Raw genomic sequence first — 19,282 nt, forward strand, 5'->3', positions numbered from 1 at the left:
GGAGAGATGCAATTCAGAGTGTTGGCAAAAGATTTTCGTGGATAAAAGGGTTCTCTTTGCGGGTTGGTTTTGTTCTGGTCCAGTTTTATTTTTAGATCTCTGTAGTCCAGGCTGGCCTCAAACTTGCGATCCCCCTGCCTCTCCCTCCTACGTGTTTGGAATGTTCACCACCACACCTCTCATGTGATGTAATGTAAATGGCAGAGCACTCTGTGTTTGGAGAAAGAAAACAGCAATCCCAGCAAGATGGCTGACTTGAGGAGCTTGTGGCCAAGCTGACAAGTTGAGTTCTGTCCCCAGATCCCACTTGGTAGAAGGAGAGAAATTACTTTTGCCAAATTACTTTTGTTTCTGACTTCCACACATGTGCGTGAGCACCTCCACCTACCCAACACAACCGAAAAGTAAATAAGTGAACTTAAGAACAAAGAAAATGCTGTCAGCAGGGATATCCCAGAATGCACCCTTCTCTCCTTTCCTCCCTGTCAGACTCACCCTCCCAGGACAGGAAATTACTATCTTCTAGACTGACCTTGTACTCTGGTTATACATTTCTGTAGATTTTGCATATTCAGACAACTGAGAAGCAAGAATATTTGTAATTGCATCTTAACTAAATGTATAGATATCTACACTTGTTTTGTCTTTTTTTCATAAGAAATATACCTTTAAAGCTATTTAAACTAAACATTGTGGCACAGGCCTGTAACAGCACTTGGCAGTAGAGGCAGGAAGACCAGGAGTTCAAAGTTATCCTTAACTATAGAGTGTTCAAGTCCAGTCTAGTTACACGAGATATTGTCGCAAAAAGAAGGAGAAGAAGAAGAGGGGAAGTGAGAAATTTCTAGAACACTTACATTGTATTAACTACTAATGAAATAAAGTATGAAGGATGTAAGGCTGTGCATAGGTTAGGTCATATGCATATACTACTGCATTTTCAATGAAAGATTTGAATATGCAAGAGTTTGTGAATTGTAGGTGTTCCTAAAACCTATCCTCCTTGGATACTGAGGGATGTTTATGTATATATGTGAATTTGTATGTATGTACACACATATTAATAAAGACTTACATATACACATAGATACATCAAACAGCAAATATCTGTCCCCAAATGAGATTAGACCCTCACTTATGACTGACAATTTCTTCATCTTCCTTTAACAGCCTTTTGAAGTCTAAGAATACACACGTGGGCTTGATTATATCTTTTTTGCAAGTGACTATGAACTCACCTCACAAATTGTGGCGTACGTATCATTCTGCACAGAAAACAAAAGGAAAATTACTTAACATCTTGAGAGTTGCAAATAACTTTAGTGATTCAGCTGTGCATTTTCTCCAACTGAATTTTTTCCACTACTGATAATCAATAATAAGACAAACATGCTCATGTGGGCATGGCGGCTTATGCCTGTAATTTCAGCACTCAGAATCTGATGCAGGAGGGCCTCAAATTCAAGAGCATATAGAGACTCTGCCTCTAAATAAATGAAGAGTTAAATCCATACATATCCATTGTATGAATAGCTTAAAAATTATGATATTTACATCACGAGGACAATAGTAAAGTGGGTTGTCTATGGAAAACCTCAGTGAACTGGGAGGCAGCCTGTAATGGACAAGGCCAGGGAATTTCACCAAAGCTCAAGGGAGACAAACTGAAATGAAAGCCACTAGGAGCTCTAACTAGCAAAGGCCAGCAATTTCCTCTGCCCACGTTGGTCGCTTCCTGTATGGTGGCCTGGCAACAAATGGTCTTCCCACTCATGCACTCAGCAAGAATTAGTACCTGCTTTGTGCCTGACCCTGGTCAGTGGAGGAGACATGGTTTAGAAAAGCTGGAGCGCTTCATGCCCTGTAGGAACCTACATAGTGGCACTAATGATATAAATCCATAACTAGACAAATAATTAAGTTCAGCTTGTAATGGTATGTAAGAATAAATCCGTCCAGATGACAAACACTCCTTCTTTTGCGGAATGCCACTCTATAATGCACACAGCCACAAGGGAGAATGAGCATAAACAACTTTTGCAACTGAGGTCTACAAGGCAAGAAAAATTATGAAGGTGAATATATGAAGAATTAGCTGTTTTTTATAGAAACTCATGACGTTTGTACCCCAAGCTGGGTTCATACACTAAGTCACCCCTGCATCTGCCTCTGGAGTGACTGGATCATAATTATGGGTTGCCAAGCCCAACTTTAGCATCCTCAAATTAATGTCATTGTTATAATTTAGCTCGTTGGCAGAAAAAGATATTAGGGAGGTAGGTGGTGGTTCAGTTGATAGATTGTTAGCCCAGGTTCGACCCCCAGTTCCACATAAACTGATGAGGTGGTTCATGACTGCAATCTCAGCACTTCAGGCAGAACAGGAAGATCAGAAACTCAAGGTCATCCTCAGCTGCATATGAGTTGGAGGCCAGCCTAGGCTACATTAGGCCCCATCTCAAAGATATGTAACAATAATTGATACTTACACACTTTAAAGCACAGCTTTCCTGATCTACAGAATTCCAAAACTGACATCCTTGCATGCACTGCAAGAGATAATGAGACACAGCTGTGAATGGAGAAATGTGAAGGATTCTGTTACTTGAAAATGCATACTGACAAAAAGTAGCACCTTGTGTTAGAAATATGAATCTATTGAGAAAGATAAGCCCCCTGAGATATCAGAGTGGGGCTTCTAATCAGAGCTGCACCTCTTACAGACAGACTAGGGCACAGTGTGGCTCACTGCATGCTGGCAGGATGGCAAAGTGGAAAGATGACTCCCCAAGAGCACCCAATACCCTGTCTGCTGGAAAGATGTCAGTCAGTGAAGTCCAGGACAGCAAGACGCCAAGCGTATCATGGGTCTCCAGCTGTCCTCATACAACCAGCAAGACTCACAACCAGGGTCTACAACCAGATAGAATGGCAAAACTAGCAGGTAAACCAGTCTGGAATCTGCTGACTTCTGGCTGCATTTACCCCAAAACTGCCCTCAAATGTCCTCCCACAGCTGTCCGGGTATCCGGCTGGACCATGGCCCGTGGCTCCTGCCTCATCCGTGCCTGTCACTATCTTGACCATTCCTTCTCAGGCCACATGCTGATAATGCCCATGACTGTGCCTAGCTTGCTAACAAGCTCCACATGAACATGCACTCCCGCCTCAGACATGGGCACCTGAGTCACTACAGGTTCAGCATGTGACACACCGAATCCCTCATACCAGCATATTCTCCCGTCTGTACACTTGAGTGGCCTAAGCCAAGAGCCCAGGAACATTTTCTTTCTCTAACTCTTCCCCTCATCCCATAAACAAAGCATCCCCAAGTCCTACTGACCCACCTGGTCATTAGCCAAGTTCTCTCTGGCTCCCTGCTCATGCTCTCAGCTGTCTGATATGCCCTTCACAACTTGCCAAATGCTCATTTACCTCTTTGGAAAGTTCTTTTTAAAATGTGGGCCCGGCATGGTAACATAGGACTTTAATCCCAGCACTCAGGAGGCAGAGGCCAGTAGATCATTATGACTTGGAGGCCAGCCTGGTCTACATATCAAGTTCCGAGCCAGCCAGGGCTACATAGTTAGACCCTATCTTAAAAACAAAAATACCTGGTCACATCATTTTTGTTTATTTGTTTTTGTTTTATTTTTGGAGGAAGAACTTCACTGTGTATCCTTGGCTATCCTAGAAACTCAATTTGTAGACCAGGCTGGTCTCAAACTCACAAAGATCCCCCTGCCTCCTGCCTCCCAAGTTCTGGGATTAAAAGCTCACATCACCATCACCTGAACACATCATTCTTTCCCTTCTGACTCACCTCTCTCCATTGTCTTGTGCATCAACACCAAGTTACCAAGCATGGCGCCCAGCACCTCATTTCCTGGGCAAGTTATTCTAACATTTGACACAAGCTTACTGCTATCTGATTTATGCTTTCAGCTTCTGGTCCTTCTATAAAACAGCTTCATTTTTATTACATTTGTGTGTGTGTGTGTGTGTGTATGTGTGTGTGTGTGTGTGTGTGTGTGTTTGTGATGTGGAGGCCAGAGGACTGCTTCTTCCATGTGGGTCCTGGGTATCAAACTCAGGTCATCAGGCTTTACCTGTGGCTCCATCTCTCCTGCCTGAACATAGCTTCTTTTTTCTTTTAGGTTTTGTTGTTGTTATTATTGTCTTTGTTTTGTTTTGTTTTTCAAGGCAGGGTTTCTCTGTGTAGCCCTGGCTGTCCTGGAACTCACTTTGTAGACCAGACTGGCCTCGAACTCAGAGATCCACCTGCCTCTCCCTCCCGAGTGCTGGGACTAAAGGGATGTGCCACCACCTCCCAGCTTGAACAGCTTCTTAAACTATGGGTCATAATCTCCCCTGACTGGGGTGGGGGTCATGAAAAAATGGTAATAGTGAAAGATTTCTAAATGCTCAAAAATTAATCCAGAAACATATGTGTAATAAATCTGAGATGTTTCTAGAACATTACCTATGTTGCATTTCATGATTTCACTGTAGCCTCAGTTCTAAGCTCCTGACATGTACACTTTACAGTGTGTGTGAGGAGACATCACACAACATCAGTGAATGCTCCCTGACACAACTCAGCCCAGATTTGGAGATATTACAGTATGAATAGCACTGTTGTTCTTTCAGTTATATATGTAAAGTTCTCTGTTCTCATAGAAACATAATAATTTAGTTTTTAAAAAGTAACTTTTATTATTTTCTATCATTCCTGCCTGAATGAAAAGGGCTAGTCAGTCAGTGGTGGCACATGCCTTTAATCCCAGGACTCAGGAGGCAGAGGCAGGCAGATCTCTGTGAGTTCAAGGCCAGCCTGGTCTATAGAGTAAATTCCAGGATAGCCAGGGCTACACAGAGAAACCCTGTCTCAAAAAAAAAAATCTCGGGGTTGGGGACTTAGCTCAGCAGTAGAGCGCTTGCCTAGCAAGCACAAGGCCCTGGGTTCGATCTTCAGCTCTGGCATAAAAAAAAAAAAAATCTCCCGAGGAAGGGTAAATAAAAGAGATCTCCTAGGTAGACTGGGGGTGGGTGGGAATGGGAACATGAAGAATTGGGCTAGAGGGTGGATAGAGGGGGAGAATACTGGGAAAGATGATTAGAAAGTAGGGAGTATTTTCCAGGGTGAAGTAGAAACGTGATGCAAGGAAAACTCCCAGGAATCTACAAAGATGACCCCAGCTAAGACTCCTAGCAACAGTGGATACACAGCCTGAACTGACCATCTCCTAGGATCAGACCGGTGACTACCCCAACTGTCATCAGAGAGCCTTCATCTGGTAACTGATGGAAACAGTAGCAGAGACCCACAGCCAAACATTAGGCTGAGCTCAGGAAATCCTGCTGAAGAGGGGAAGGATTATAGGAGCCAGAGGGGTCAAGGACATCACAAGAAAACCCACAGAGACAACTAACCTGGGCTTCTAGGAGCTCACAGAGTATGAACAAACAGCCAGGGAACCTGCATGGGACTGACCTAAGCCCTCTACATTGATGTGACAGTTGCGTAGCTTGGTCTAGTTGTGGGACTCCTAACAATGGGAGCACAGGCTGTCCCTAATGCTTTGGCTGGCTCTTGAGAACCTATTCCTCATACTATATTGCTTTAATACAAGGGGAGGGGTTCAGTCTTACTACAAGTCTTACTACTTTGTTGATACACATGGGAGGCCTGCCCCTCTCCGAACAGAAACCGAGAAGTGGATTGGAATGGGGGGCAGAAGGGAGGTAGTGGGGAGGAATGGGAGGAGAGAAGGGAGGGGAAACTGTGGTCATGAAATAGAACAGAAAGAAAGAAAGAAAGAAAGAAAGAAAGAAAGAAAGAAAGAAAGAAAGAAAGAAAGAAGGAAGGAAGGAAGGAAGGAAGGAAGGAAGAAAGAAACAAACAAAGAAACAAAGAAGGAAGGAAGGAAGGAAGGAAGGAAGGAAGGAAGGAAGGAAGGAAGGAAGAGAAGGAAGGACATAAAGAAAAGAGAAAAGAAAAGGGATATCATAGTTCATATACTTGAATACTTGGTCCCCAGTTGATGGAACTATTTGGGAAAGACTAGGAAGTGTGACCTTGCTGGAGAAGGTTAGCTCTCTCTGCCTTGTGTTTGTGTTTCAAGATGTGAGCTCTCAGCTATTGATCCAAGGTCATGCCTGCTGCCATGCTCCCCAGCATGATGGTCATGGAGTCTAGCCATCTAAATTTGTAATTTTCCAATAAACTCTTCCTTCTATAAGTTTGCATTGGTTGTGGTATTTTATCACAGCAATAGAAAATCACTAAAACAATACTCCAACATAGAAGTAACAAATTGGTATATCTTTGGATGACATTGTGTTAAAATTCTTGATTTTAAAAGTTGATGTTTGAGCACTTGTGCAGTAGTGGTACTGCTATTGTGGAGGTAACCAACTGTTTTCTAATTGGATTTAAGGTTCACTCTAGAGGAATCTATAATTGTAAACCTGGTCAAAAACCCATGGTGGGAGAGATGACAGGCCTTATAAGGGAACTGAATACTGTTGCTTAGCTAAATTGACATAATTTCAAACTGCCTTTATAAATATCTGTGTTTATATCCACAGGCAAAAGTGGCTCTCAGCCTTAACTGCAGAAGATTCTTTTTCCAGTGAACAGTGAATATAGGGATTCCTGACTGACCAATAGGCTAAGAATACATGACAGTTGACTGCTCAGCCCTGAACAAGACCTTTATACCATCTCCTCTAAGGCCCAGGAAACATTGTAGAACACTTGTGGAAGGAATGTAAGGGCCAGAAGACAGGAAAGAGGTCTTCAAAACACCCTATGTCTGAGTAAGACACAAAGCCATTGGAATCATGAACTCACAGAGGTTAAAAGATCCTAATCCTAAATTTACACAAGAATGGGTCCACTAACAGACACTAACAGACGTGAATAGAGGAGGGCTCTCTCACTGCTGGATTATTTGCTAATGAGATTCACGGAGAAGCGAATCATTGCCTTCAGTTTTTTTCCCCATCTGAGACTCCACCAGTCTTTAATGGGTAGTTCCAATCCAATAGTCACATATATATGGTCTTATTTATACTAAATGGGTCACAAAACCAAACTAAAAGTCATGAATCTATAAAAAGAAATTGTTAGGACTAAGTGGAGATTTATAAAGATGAGAGGGAATGAAAAAGGAAAGGAGGAAATAAGCAGATGCATTGTACACATGTATGTAATTGTCAAAAAACAAATTTTTTCTAAATTTGGTCTTTAAATTCTGACTTGGGATTAAGAGAGAATTTCCAACCATTTCTGAAAAGGCCTTAAATATATTTCTACTGTTTTATATTACATATTTATGCAAAGAAGTGTTTGAGCATAAACAATTATAAAATTAAAATACCTGTCAACTCTGGAAAACATTAAAGGTGTAGTACCAAATATTTAGCTCAAGGGCCAGAGAAATGGTTCAATGTTTGAGAGCATTTGCTGCTCTTGCTGAAGGCAGGGGCTTAGTTCCCAGCACCCTCTTACAGAAGTTACTTTTTTTACTTCCACCATACTAGTCTTGGGAATTTAACTCAGGTGGTCAGGCTAGTGGCCAGCACCTTTTCCCACTCAGCCATCTCCAGTTCAGGCTTACATCATTGTCCCACAGACACCTGAGACTGTGTGAACGCTCCTCAGAGGAAAAGGGGCCTCAAGTGGACATAGAAATCTCTTCCTCTTTCAGTCTGAAGGCCTTGCAGGGAAAGGAGGTGACCTTTGACTCTGTGTGTCCCCTTAAATGTCCCCCCATAACAACATTATTGTGTTTTCTCTCCGTTGTTTTATGTATGTGTCTCAAAAGTATACGGTTCCTTCAAACACAGGCCTTGGTTGCAAACCTCTTCTGCTGTAGTTGTTGGAAAGAAAATGGCCCCCATAGGGAGTGGCACTATTAGGAGGTGTGGTTTTGTCAGAGTTGGGTGTGGCCCTGAAAGAGGAAGCTGTGTCACGATGGGGATGGGCTTCGAGGTCTCCTTTGCTCAAGCTATGCTCAATGTGACACAGTTGCTTCTGGTGCCTGTGGGTCCAGATGTAGAACTCTCACCCCTTTTTCCAACACCCTGTCTGCCTGCATGCCACCCACCGTGACAATAGCATACTAAACCTCTGAAACCGTGAGCTAGTCCTAATTAAATGTTTTCCTTTATAAGAGTTGCTGTGGGCATGGTGTCTCTTCACAGCGATAGAAACCATAACGAAGACAGCTGCCTAGCTCAGTGCCTGCCACACATGTATGTTAAGGCAGTAAAACATTTGTTGAATAATTGAATATACATGTGGAAAAGCAATAAAAACCACAAAACATAATTGCTGAAAGAAACAACAAAATTATATAGCCCAACCTTCTCAGACAACACAGTATAAAATACTAAGTCATAATCCCAAGCCACCCAGCTGTGTAGGCAAAATCATGGGTTTATATTAGTCCTTTTGCTTTTTCCACTTTAAAACACTTGATTTTTAGTAATTCTATTATTCAGACTTCTCACTATTTTCAAAAGACCTTCTTTCACCAAAGATGAGTAGATGAGATTTTATTTAAAAATTACTCTTATTGTAATAAAACAGACAAATATTCTTTAAAAAAAAAAATCCACACAAACTGTAGAGTTCTTGACAATATAAATAATTACTCACCGCCTCACTCAGATTGTATGGGGTGCCCGTGTCAAGCTGTCGGCCCTGAAATGAAGAAGGAACAATAATGCATCATCAATCCCATCAGTACCCCAGTAGTGGACCATTACACCTTTGTTTTGTAAACTTCCTGGAATTGAATTCTTCCTCGTTGCTTGCTGATTGTAAACTGACTTGCCAAGTGTTTGGAAGTCATTTATTCTGTCATGAGGCTGGACAAAAGGCTGATGCAAATAATGTATGCTGGGCCTGGGAATTCTGCAGCATCTACAAGGGTGGGGTAACAGTGTGACTGTAGAAGGGTCACCTCACATCACCTCATGGCATATTAAATGGACCTGTGCATGAGGCAACTAATCCACACAATGGTCTCCTGAATTAGAAAAGAACTATTTTCAATTTTTTTCCTTTTCTTTCCAATTACTCGGTAATAACTAAGGGGAAACACTCAAATTTGGACTATTATATTTAATAAAATATAAATTCTTTCTTTAGTTCTCACATATTTGAAATTTTTTAAGATGGCAATTATGGAGGGATTGAGCAAGACTTGTCCTGCATATCAGATACTTACATTACAATTCACAACAGTAGCAAAATGCAGTTATGAAATAGCAACAAATTTTTTTTTTTTTTTTTTGGTTTTTTAAGGCAGGGTTTCTCTGTAGCTTTGGAGCTTGTCCTGACTATCTTTGTGGACCAGGCTGGCCTTGAACTCACAGAAATCCACCTGCCTCTGCCTCCCGAGTGCTGGGATTACAGGCATGTGCCACCACCGCCTGGCAAAAATAATTTTATAGTTGGGGATCACCACATGAGGAACTGTATTAAAGGGTTTCAGCATTAGGAAGATTAGAACCACTGGACTAGAGAGATGGCTCCACAGTTAAGAGCATTAGCGCTCTTCCAGAAGACATGGTGTTCTACTCTGAGTATCCATGTGGCAACTCACAGCCATCTGTGAGTCCAGTTCCTGGGAATCTGACACCCACTTCTGGCCACTGCAGGCACTAGGTGTGAACACGGTGCAAAGCTATGTAGGCAGAAAAAATAAAATAAAAATAAGATTAAAAAGTTTTTTAAAAAATTGGAAAGAAAGCATTTGTTGTGGCTCGAGAGACAACTTGGTGATTGGGAGTGCCACCTATGCAGAGGACCTGCGGCTAGTTCCCAGCACCCACATCACGCTTCTCACTACCACCTGAAACTCCATCCTCAGATATCTAATACCTCCTGGCCTCCACAGATACCTGCACGCACATGCAGATTCCCACACCGAGACTTTCACACACATGCAAATACTTTTAAATGACAAATACATTTTTAATAGTTTTGTTTCCTTTTGTTTTGTCATTGTGGTGTTGGAAATGGGGTCTCATGTTGCACAGGATGTCCCTCCGACTTGCCATGTAATCTAGGATGACGCAGGAGTGCAGTGGCTCAGAGCGTGACTCAGTTAGTGGTCTTTGTTTTTGTCTTGTTCTGTTTTGTTTTTCCCAGTACTGAGAATCAGATCCAGAGGGTCCTGTATGCTAGGCAAGCACTTAACGTTTTCTGTGGTTGGTTGGGTGGGTGGGTGGGTGGGTGGGTGGAGTTAGGGGTTGGGTTTTTTGTTTCTTTGTTTTGATGGTGGTGCTGTTTTAAGAAAAATAAAAGAAATCAGAGGGAGAGTCTATACATTTCTCATTTCTCTGGTCATTGTTTGAACGGAGTCCTTCATCTACAGGAAGAAAATAAAGAATGGCAGGACTGGGCCCATGATGCTCAGGTCAGTAGTATCACATGGTTATGAGTTGCTATCATTCATGCTCTGCTCTGCTGACTGATTAAAACCATAGGCAGAGGCAACCTACATGTGAATTTCTAGCACTGGTTGGTCCTGATCAGAACCTCCATGATTTGGTTTGACTTGGTTTTGTCTGGTCTAGTGAAACAGTAATTCTCCATGTACCCTAGGCTGGCCTAGACCCTTCAATCCGACTGCCTCACCACCTGAGTCCGGAGATACGGGTTTGCAACATCTTGTCTGCTCAGACCCTCTTCTTAAGAGTTTGCTGAAGGATTAAGCTCACAAGGCCTCAATCCAAAACAAATAACTACAGGAATGCTGAGAGTGGAAAGAAACAGTCTCTTCCCCAGGAAAGAGCACACCATTTGTTATCCAATACCAAATGGTCAGCCTTGAGAACATATGAATACAAGTAACATTGTATGAATTGACTAGAACTATATCTCAGTATTTATGAATATACATAATATTTATATATGTATATATACATATACACATCAATGATAACAGGGGGAAATGAACATATATTTGAAAGAGAACAAAAGATAGGGTACTTGGGAAGCTTTGGAGGAGAGAAGGGAAGAGGAAAATGATGTAATTATATTATAACCTCAAAACAATTTTTTAAAAATATTTATAAAGAATATGGAGTTTTCTAAGCTGGGCATGGTTACAAATACCCTTGATACCAACACTCAGGAGGCAGTGGCAGGTGGATCTCTATGAGTCTGAGGCCAGCCTGGTCTACATAGTAGGTTCCAGGCCAGCCAAGACTATAGTGAAACCCTATCTCAAAAATCAAAACAAAGCCGGGCGGTGGTGGTGCAATACTGACAGTCTTTTGTGGTGATATTGTGTTCCCCAAAATATTGTACAGACTAATAAACTTATCTGGGGTCAGAGAACAGGATGGCCACAATATTAAACATGAGGATAGGCAGTGGTAGCACATGCCTTTAATCCGAGCATTCCAAAGACAGAAATACCTCTGGATCTCTGAGTTCAAGGACACATTGGAAACAGCCAGGCATGGTGACACACGCCTTTAATCCCAGGAATCCAGCCTTTTATCCCAGGGAGTGATGGCAGAAAGTAGAAAGATATATAAGGCATGAAGACCAGAAACTAGAAGCATTTGGCTGGTTAAGCATTCAGGCTTTGGAGCAACAGTTCAGCTGAGATTCATGTGGATGAGGACTCAGAAGCTTGCAGTCTGAGGAAACAGAATCAGCTGAGGAACTGTCGAGGTGAGATAGCTGTGACTTGTTCTGTCTCTCTGATCTTCCAGCATTCACCCCAATAACTGGTCTCAGGTTTGATTTTATTACTAAGAACTTTTAAGAATCCTGATACAGCCTTTAGGTGTGTTGCTAGAAGCAGAGAGAGAAGACACCGTACTGAGATCAGAAATGAATGTAGATCCACCATGGCCACTTGTACAGAAACACCAGTGATTCCGAGAGAGCGTCGTGAACCATCCTACATAAACAAGCTGGATAACTGATAAAATGGACACATTCCTAGAAACACAAACTATCAAGACTGAAGCACAGGAAGAAAGAAATCTGGATGGACCTATATAGAACAAGGAAGAATATTGGGTCACTAATAAAAATGTTCAAAGAACTTGAGAAAATTGACCCCCAGTCCTGATGTCTCTGACAGTCTCTACAAATCTCTATAGTTGTTTCCCAGACCCTCCTCACAGGCTTCCAGACACGGAAGAGAGGCATCTCCTAACTTTGATAGGGGCATCATGGTTAACCTTGTTTGCCAACTTGATTGTATCTGGAGCTTCTAGGTGGATCTTTGTGGGCGTTTCCAGGAAAGACAATCTGTTGGGGTGATCTTCCCACAGGGTTCATGGTGCCTTCAGGTGGAGGCCCAGATACAAAGAGGTTCCAGAGCCTCCAGGCTGTCGTTGCTAGGTTGGAATGACTGAGGCATCCAGCTCCCAGACTCAGCAGTTACCCGGTTCTCAAGCTCTCTGTCATGCAGATGGCTACTTTGGGCTACTCAGTTTATAATAGATAAGCCAGTGCATAATATATGCATACATGCATAGATATATGCATATATACATACATACACAGTCTACTGAGTTTTTTCCCCTAGAGAACCTTGACTGATAAAGGGCCAGCATTACTCTGTTTTCTGCTAAACCTCAAGGAACTCTCTTAACAATTCTGTAGCCAAGGCCCAAAGAAGTTCAATAAACTGCTTGGGTTCCAGTTCCAAGGAGCAAGGAAGTTGTGATCTTTGTGAACACACGAAAGTGCTCTCTGCACTTGGGACCTTCAGCACTCCCTGCAAAGCTCCAGTGAGCCATCTACCTCCAACACACAAATCTGGTCCCACATCACAGACACTCTTAACCCAACACCTACTCCTTGGCACAAGCCTTGTCTATCCCAGCACCGGAGCTGGAACTAATCAAATTCTTAACTTCCTCCCTCATAAGCGGAACCAAGGAATGGTCTGCATTTTAACTCATTCTAACATAGATTAGCTCCTTAAGAGAAATGCTTGACTTACTATTTCTCATTTCACATAAAAGAAGAAAAACGCTTAATCCAAAAGCCAGTATATTGCTTCATACCCGTAACCCTGGCATTCAGGTATCTAAGACAGGGGGATTGCCTGAAATTCCAGGCCAGAGAAGGAGACCCTGACTCAAAAAAAAAAAAAAAAAAAAGAAGTTAAACCAACCCCTCTCCTTCCACAAAAAAGGAAGGAAGAAATAACCAAAAAAGATTCAACTCATAACATTCTGAGAAGATTCAAATAATGTACTTGTATAATACAATTTTTATGTTTTTACATATTAATTAAAAAATAAGGATGGGGTGTGACTCAGTGGTACAGCACTAGCCTGCCATATGCAAGGTTCTAGGTTCAACCCCAGCACTGCCAAATAAAAGCACATAAATTTAAATTTTTAAGAATTTTAAAGGGCTGGAAAGATGGGTCAGTGGTTTAGAGCATTTATTACTCTTGCAGAAGACCTGGGTTCAATTCTCAGCATTCACATGGTGGGTCACAAAAATCTGTAACTCCAGTTCATGGGGTCTGACACCCTCCTCTGCTGTCCCAGAGCACCAAGCATGCACATAATACACACACACACACACACACACACACACACACACACACACACACACACACACACACACACAGGTGTGGTGGTTCATGTCTTTAATCCCAGCATTTGGATGGAGAGGCAGGTGTGTCTCTGTGAGTTTGAAGCCAGCCTGGTCTACAAAGTGAGTTCCAGAACATCCTCAACTACACAGAGAAACCCTGTCTTGAAAACAAAAACAAAAACAAACAAACAGAAAAAGTTACAATTCAATGCAAGCTCTTAGGAATCTCTCCTTGACATGTGCAAACTTGCTATATGCAGCCTTTCACAGACTCATGATTAGTTATGCAATAATATCAAGTAAATTTCTTGATGTGCAGAGCTAACAAATATGGTATTTATTAGTAATTTTTTCTAGAAAGTTACCAATTACATCGTAATCTATAATGAATGCTAACCCCAGCTTACCCGCACCTTTATTAACCATGAACTTTTTTTTCATAAATATTCATATCTTTACCAAGCTGATAGCAGAAATAAATGATTGGTTTTCCTTCCCAGTTCTGTGCTTGGTCTGAGGTCGACTATCATCACATGCATTTTAGCAGTTTATAAATTTTTTTTCTTTAATTTTCTTTAATTTTATTACATTTATTGGAGGGGGTTGAGCATGTCCAGGTCAGAGAACAACTCACAAGAGGAGGTTCTCTCCTACCAGTGAACTGAACCTAGGGACTGAACCCAGGTCACTAGGCCTGGCTGAGTGTATCTTTACCCACTGAGCCATCACACTAGCCCTAATGTTCTTTTTTGTTGTTATTCATATTCTTATTTTAAGTGCTTTTATTTATGTCTAAGTTAATTAATTTAATGTATTGCTTATAATATCTTTTTCCCACATTGAAACTCTCTTTGTATCATTTATGTTTATTTTCCTAATAAACAGAATAATTGAAGTTTTAAATAGTGAAATTGTTAGGGAGTCTGGGTTTATTTTAGCTTTTTTTTTTTTTTTTTTTCAAGACAGGGTTTCTCTGTGTAGCCCTGGCTGTCCTAGAACTAGCTCTGTAGACCAGGCTGACCTCAAACACAGAGATCTACCTGCCTCTGCCTCCCAAGTGCAGGGATTAAAAGTGTGCACCCCCACCACCTGACCCAGGCTTTTCTTTTTTAAGATTTATTTTATTGTGTGCATATGAATGTTTTGCCTGCATGTGAGTATGTGTACCGTGTGCATGCCCTAGATCTAGTACTACAGATGGTTGTGAACTGGGGTCCTCTGCAGAAACAGGTGCTCTTAACCTCAAGCCGCCTCTCTAGCCCCTAGTTTAGGCTTTTCAAGGCATTTCCATTCCTGGGTTTTTGGCATATTCCCCTGTAAATTTGGCTCCTATTTTAATGAGACAAAGTCATGGGTTATTTGGTTTGGGTTTGGATTTTTTTTTAATGTGCTTTGGTTTTTGTTATTTGACTGCTTGTATTTCAAACATACCCTTTGTTCATAGCTCCTAGAAATTATTTCAACCTGATGGTAATGGAGGAATTTTTCTAAGTGCATGGTACCTTATGTCTCATAGATAGATAGATAGATAGATAGATAGATAGATAGATAGATAGATGATAGATGATAGATAGATAGATAGATAGATAGATAGACAGATAATAGGTAGGTAGATAGATAGATAGACAGACAGATAGATAGATAATAGATAGGTAGGTAGGTAGGTAGATAGATAGATAGATAGATAGATGATGGATGGATGGATGGATGATAGATAGATGATAGATAATAGGTAGATAGATAGATAGACAGACAGATAGATAGATAATAGGTAGGTAGGTAGATAGATAGATAATAAGTAGGTAGGTAGGTAGATAGATAGATAGATAGATACATACATACATACATACATACATACATACATGCATACATACATAGGTAGATAAATACATTGTCTTTTAAAAATGCTTAAAGACCTTGTCTCAAAAGCAACAAAGAATGGACTTCCATCTTAATGGAATCTTAACTTACTCCCTGTGTACATAGTTTTAGATCTGGATTATTTTCCATTTTATGACCAGTCTGTTTCTACAAGAAAATAGACTATGCAAATTTCTAGATGTTTGCATAGAATTGGCAGATTGGGGTTTTACTCCAATATCTCATTAGGATTTGTCTTTATCATTTTAAATTATGAGGTGGGGGGAATTGGAGTGTGCACTTGAGTTCAGGCGCCTCAGAGGCTAGAGGCGTTGGATCTTGGGAGCTGGAGTTACATGTGGTTGTGAGCCACCCAATCTGGGGACTAGGAAACAAGTTTGGGACCTCGGCAAGAACAGTACACACTCTTAACCATTCAGGGGTCCCTCTAGCACCCACCTGACCCAGTCATCTGTTGTTGTTGTTGTTGCTGCTGCTGCTGCTGTTAATATCATATGTTGACATACAAAAAAAGGTGCTGATATTTGTATATGACTTTTTTAAACAGGACAGCCTCCTGAGCCCTGTCTTTTCTACTCATTTTTGAGTTGGTTCCTTTGGAACCTTATAAGTACATTTTAAACTCCATTGTCATTATTCTCTAATTTGTCAAAACGATGAAACTATGATACAATACTTGAGTAACTTTTAACGTCTAGTGATCAAAACTTTGTCGCTTCAGCAAAATGCAACTTCTGTGAGGCCACTGGTGACATAATTGACTTCCTGGAGTTTCCAACCCCAGCCACTGCAGGATTGCAGACGGACAGATCCCCAGGGACTCTACTGAACAGATCTGACACTGCTAAGTGAGCACTTCTGGATGTAGTCCTCAGTTGTTACATCGTTGCTGAAGCTGGGGAATTGTGATGAAACTGAGTCTTTAGTTTGCTGCTGTACCCTCAGGATCTACAGCAAAATGTACTTCCACAAATTATTCGTTATGAATCCTTGGGGTTTTGTTTGTTTGTTTGTGTTATACACACCATCTCACAATACTAATAATATGAGAGCATTCAGTTTTGTTTTGTTTTGTTTTCTGCAGCACAAGGCTTCTAGGATTCAAGCACAAGGCCATTAGTATACTGAGCTCACACATAGACTCCCTCAGTCGATGTGAAACGCCAGAACCCAAGCTTGTGCTTTCCCCCAGCAATTCTAACATTCTCTTCTGTGGTTTACTTGCTGTCCTCCCTGTCTGTCTCACTCCATGGCCCAGGATATCCCAGAGCTCACTCTGTAGCCCAGGCTGGCTTCAAACCTGTACCGATTCTGTGTCTGCTGGGGTTATAGGCATGAATCGCCACGCTTGACTTAATACTAACGTTCTTTTATTCAAGAATGTCTTTCATGCTTCAATGAAAAAGAAAATGCCTTGATATCAACCACCCATCCAAATCTTGAAATCAAAGCTGTGCATCTTAGCAAACGTCCACATTCAAAAGGACAGTAGGGAATGACAAGGTGGGTATCCCACATCGCAGTGGCCGCATTCAGTTGCCCATCCACCTGCGGCCGCCCCTCCCAAACCAGTGTGGGAGGCCCAGCTGAGAACACTTTTATTGCACTTCCTGGTCAAACCAGCAGACTGTGTCTCTTGCAGTTGCCACCTCTGGGGCTGTACCCTCCTCTGTAGGTGGTGAACGGAAGGCAGCTCAACAAAGGACCCGACTGTCGTCTGAGTGAGCTGCCAAACCCTGAGGGCATGGAGCCCACACACACGGAGAACAGTAAGGAGAGCTGGACACCAAATGAAGGCTGTAGTTTGGAAAACAACAAACATCGGGTTCAAAAGGAAGGATGTGAACAACTTTTAAAGATGGTAAAAAGCTTGTTGCCGAAGAATCTCAGGATATAAAGGGAAATCTATAATATAATGTGAAGCGAAACGATTGTGTGTAAAATTAGACACACACACACACACACACACATGTTTAAGCCAGTCATAGTGGCTTTCTCCCATAATTCTAACCTAGAGGAACTGAGACAGGAGGATTGCCATGAGGGTGAGGTCAACATCAACTCAATATATGTACACGTGTGTGCGCACACACACATACATATACCAAGATTTATTTGAGAAAAATACCGAAAGAAAAATAATCATGGTTAACAGTGGAATCTTCATTCTTTTCTCTTTATCATATACACAATGTGATTTGTACAGATATAAACATAAGCTGCAACATCTCCATATACTTACCAGAAAAAAACAAAAGAAATCTCTTTTAGGGCAGGAAACTACAGTCTCCTACATCTCCCAGGCTGGCTCACTCCTGGTCCTCCTACCTTGCTCTCCCTCACAATCCCTGACATCCACGCTATTTCTAAGTTTGTATTATAACCACAGAAGCTAAAACAAACATTTCTGCATCAGAGGCAGGAAGGTCTTGGCAAAGACTTCTGTAAACTATTTTTGAAAGGCTCCTGTCTACACTTTGCCTAAGCAATGATTTACTGCTCTACGTGAATTCAAACGTAAGTGTGTAACACACCCTTTTCTAATCTACCAGAGAACTCTACTTCCAATGTGCTAGCGTAAGAATGAGTTCAGTGTTTAACACTTGGTTACTTATAATGAAGCTACAAAATGCCATACCTAGCCTGTCATTAAGCAATCATGCTATTTTTTATTTAATTTTTTGTTTCTTGATTTTTTTTGTTTGTTCATTTTTTGTTTTTTGAGACAGTTTCTCCATATAGCCCTGACTATCCTCAAACTCACTTTGTAGACTAGGCTGACCTCAAACTCACAGAAATCCAGCTGCTTCTGCCCCCTGAGTGCTGGGATTAAAGGGGTGTGCCACCAGCATCTGGCTATATTATTTAATCTTTAGAGAGGAAGAATGCATCTCTTTCCAGCTACAGCATTTGGTTTTTCCAGTTAACTTATAAATACAAAAGTTAACTTTAAAGAAAGCTAGTGGCTATTTTAAGCACAACAAGGCCACTATTGAAATGATATCATATAATACATGGAAAGGGACACCAATATGAAAGAAAAAGGTTTTCATGTCAAAACTGATAAGTCAACCCTGACAAATGCATAGGTAGAAATAAAGAGACTCACATAACCTGGTCTCTTGACACAAAACTTTGTACCCAGCTTCTGCCCCTGTCAGTAATCCATCCACAGTACCACCCCTGCTAACTGGGAACTGGAACGTTTACAGTGTGCCAAAGGCATAGTTGATATTTTAAACAAATATTCATGATTTTATACTAGATTACTACGTTGAATATTTTACAGTTTGCAAAACCTAATTCTATTCTAGTTCCTGCAAACACAAACATCGGGTGGGTGAAACTTACCAGGTTAGTTCCGCAGGACAGTAGGCAGCTGCTCAAGACTGCACACTGCACCACAGAAATCCATACGCAGCCAAGGATCACGGCACTGACAGGTGTCGGGGTGACCCAGTGGAGGCTCTTCATCCCTCATCCGGGCTGGCTTCCTACACGGCTGCTGTCCTCACGTCTCCATCTTGCTATAGGGATTCTTTGGGCTTCATCACTTCTGTTGCAAGAGTGACTAGTGGGTTATCTGTTTCCTTTGGCAATGTTAGAATATCTTTCCCTCTTAAAAGAATATTGAGACCAGTTAGTTTAGACCTTTGGATCTTAGATAGCTCAGAACATCACAGCGTGGCTACTTTATAGTTTAGTTTAATGCCCGTAATGAAAGGCATTTGCTGGCTAAAGGTTAGGTCTTAGGAGAGCTCTCCACACGCAAAGCAAACAGTGGAATTGCAGATTGCATTC

The 19,282-nt window shown here is 41.5% G+C and overlaps 1 protein-coding gene across 3 annotated transcripts in view; it reads right to left on the reverse strand.

Moving 5' to 3' along the window:
* Ros1 (ROS proto-oncogene 1, receptor tyrosine kinase) overlaps window positions 1–18,955 on the reverse strand; it is a 119,212-nt gene extending 100,257 nt beyond the window's left edge. For 2 of the 3 annotated variants that reach the window (XM_036169099.1, XM_036169098.1), the window contains exons 1-4: window positions 18,833–18,955; window positions 8,669–8,713; window positions 2,490–2,549; window positions 1,239–1,265 (exon numbers count right to left, since the gene is read on the reverse strand). In XM_036169099.1, the coding sequence (XP_036024992.1) occupies window positions 1,239–1,265; window positions 2,490–2,549; window positions 8,669–8,713; window positions 18,833–18,955 (255 nt within the window). The remainder of the gene's footprint in view (window positions 1–1,238; window positions 1,266–2,489; window positions 2,550–8,668; window positions 8,714–18,832) is intronic. The other variant, XM_036169097.1, reaches the window with a different exon arrangement.
* Window positions 18,956–19,282: the final 327 nt, after the last annotated feature.

Source organism: Onychomys torridus, chromosome 19, assembly GCF_903995425.1.
Source record: "Onychomys torridus chromosome 19, mOncTor1.1, whole genome shotgun sequence".
Taxonomy (NCBI): domain Eukaryota; kingdom Metazoa; phylum Chordata; class Mammalia; order Rodentia; family Cricetidae; genus Onychomys; species Onychomys torridus.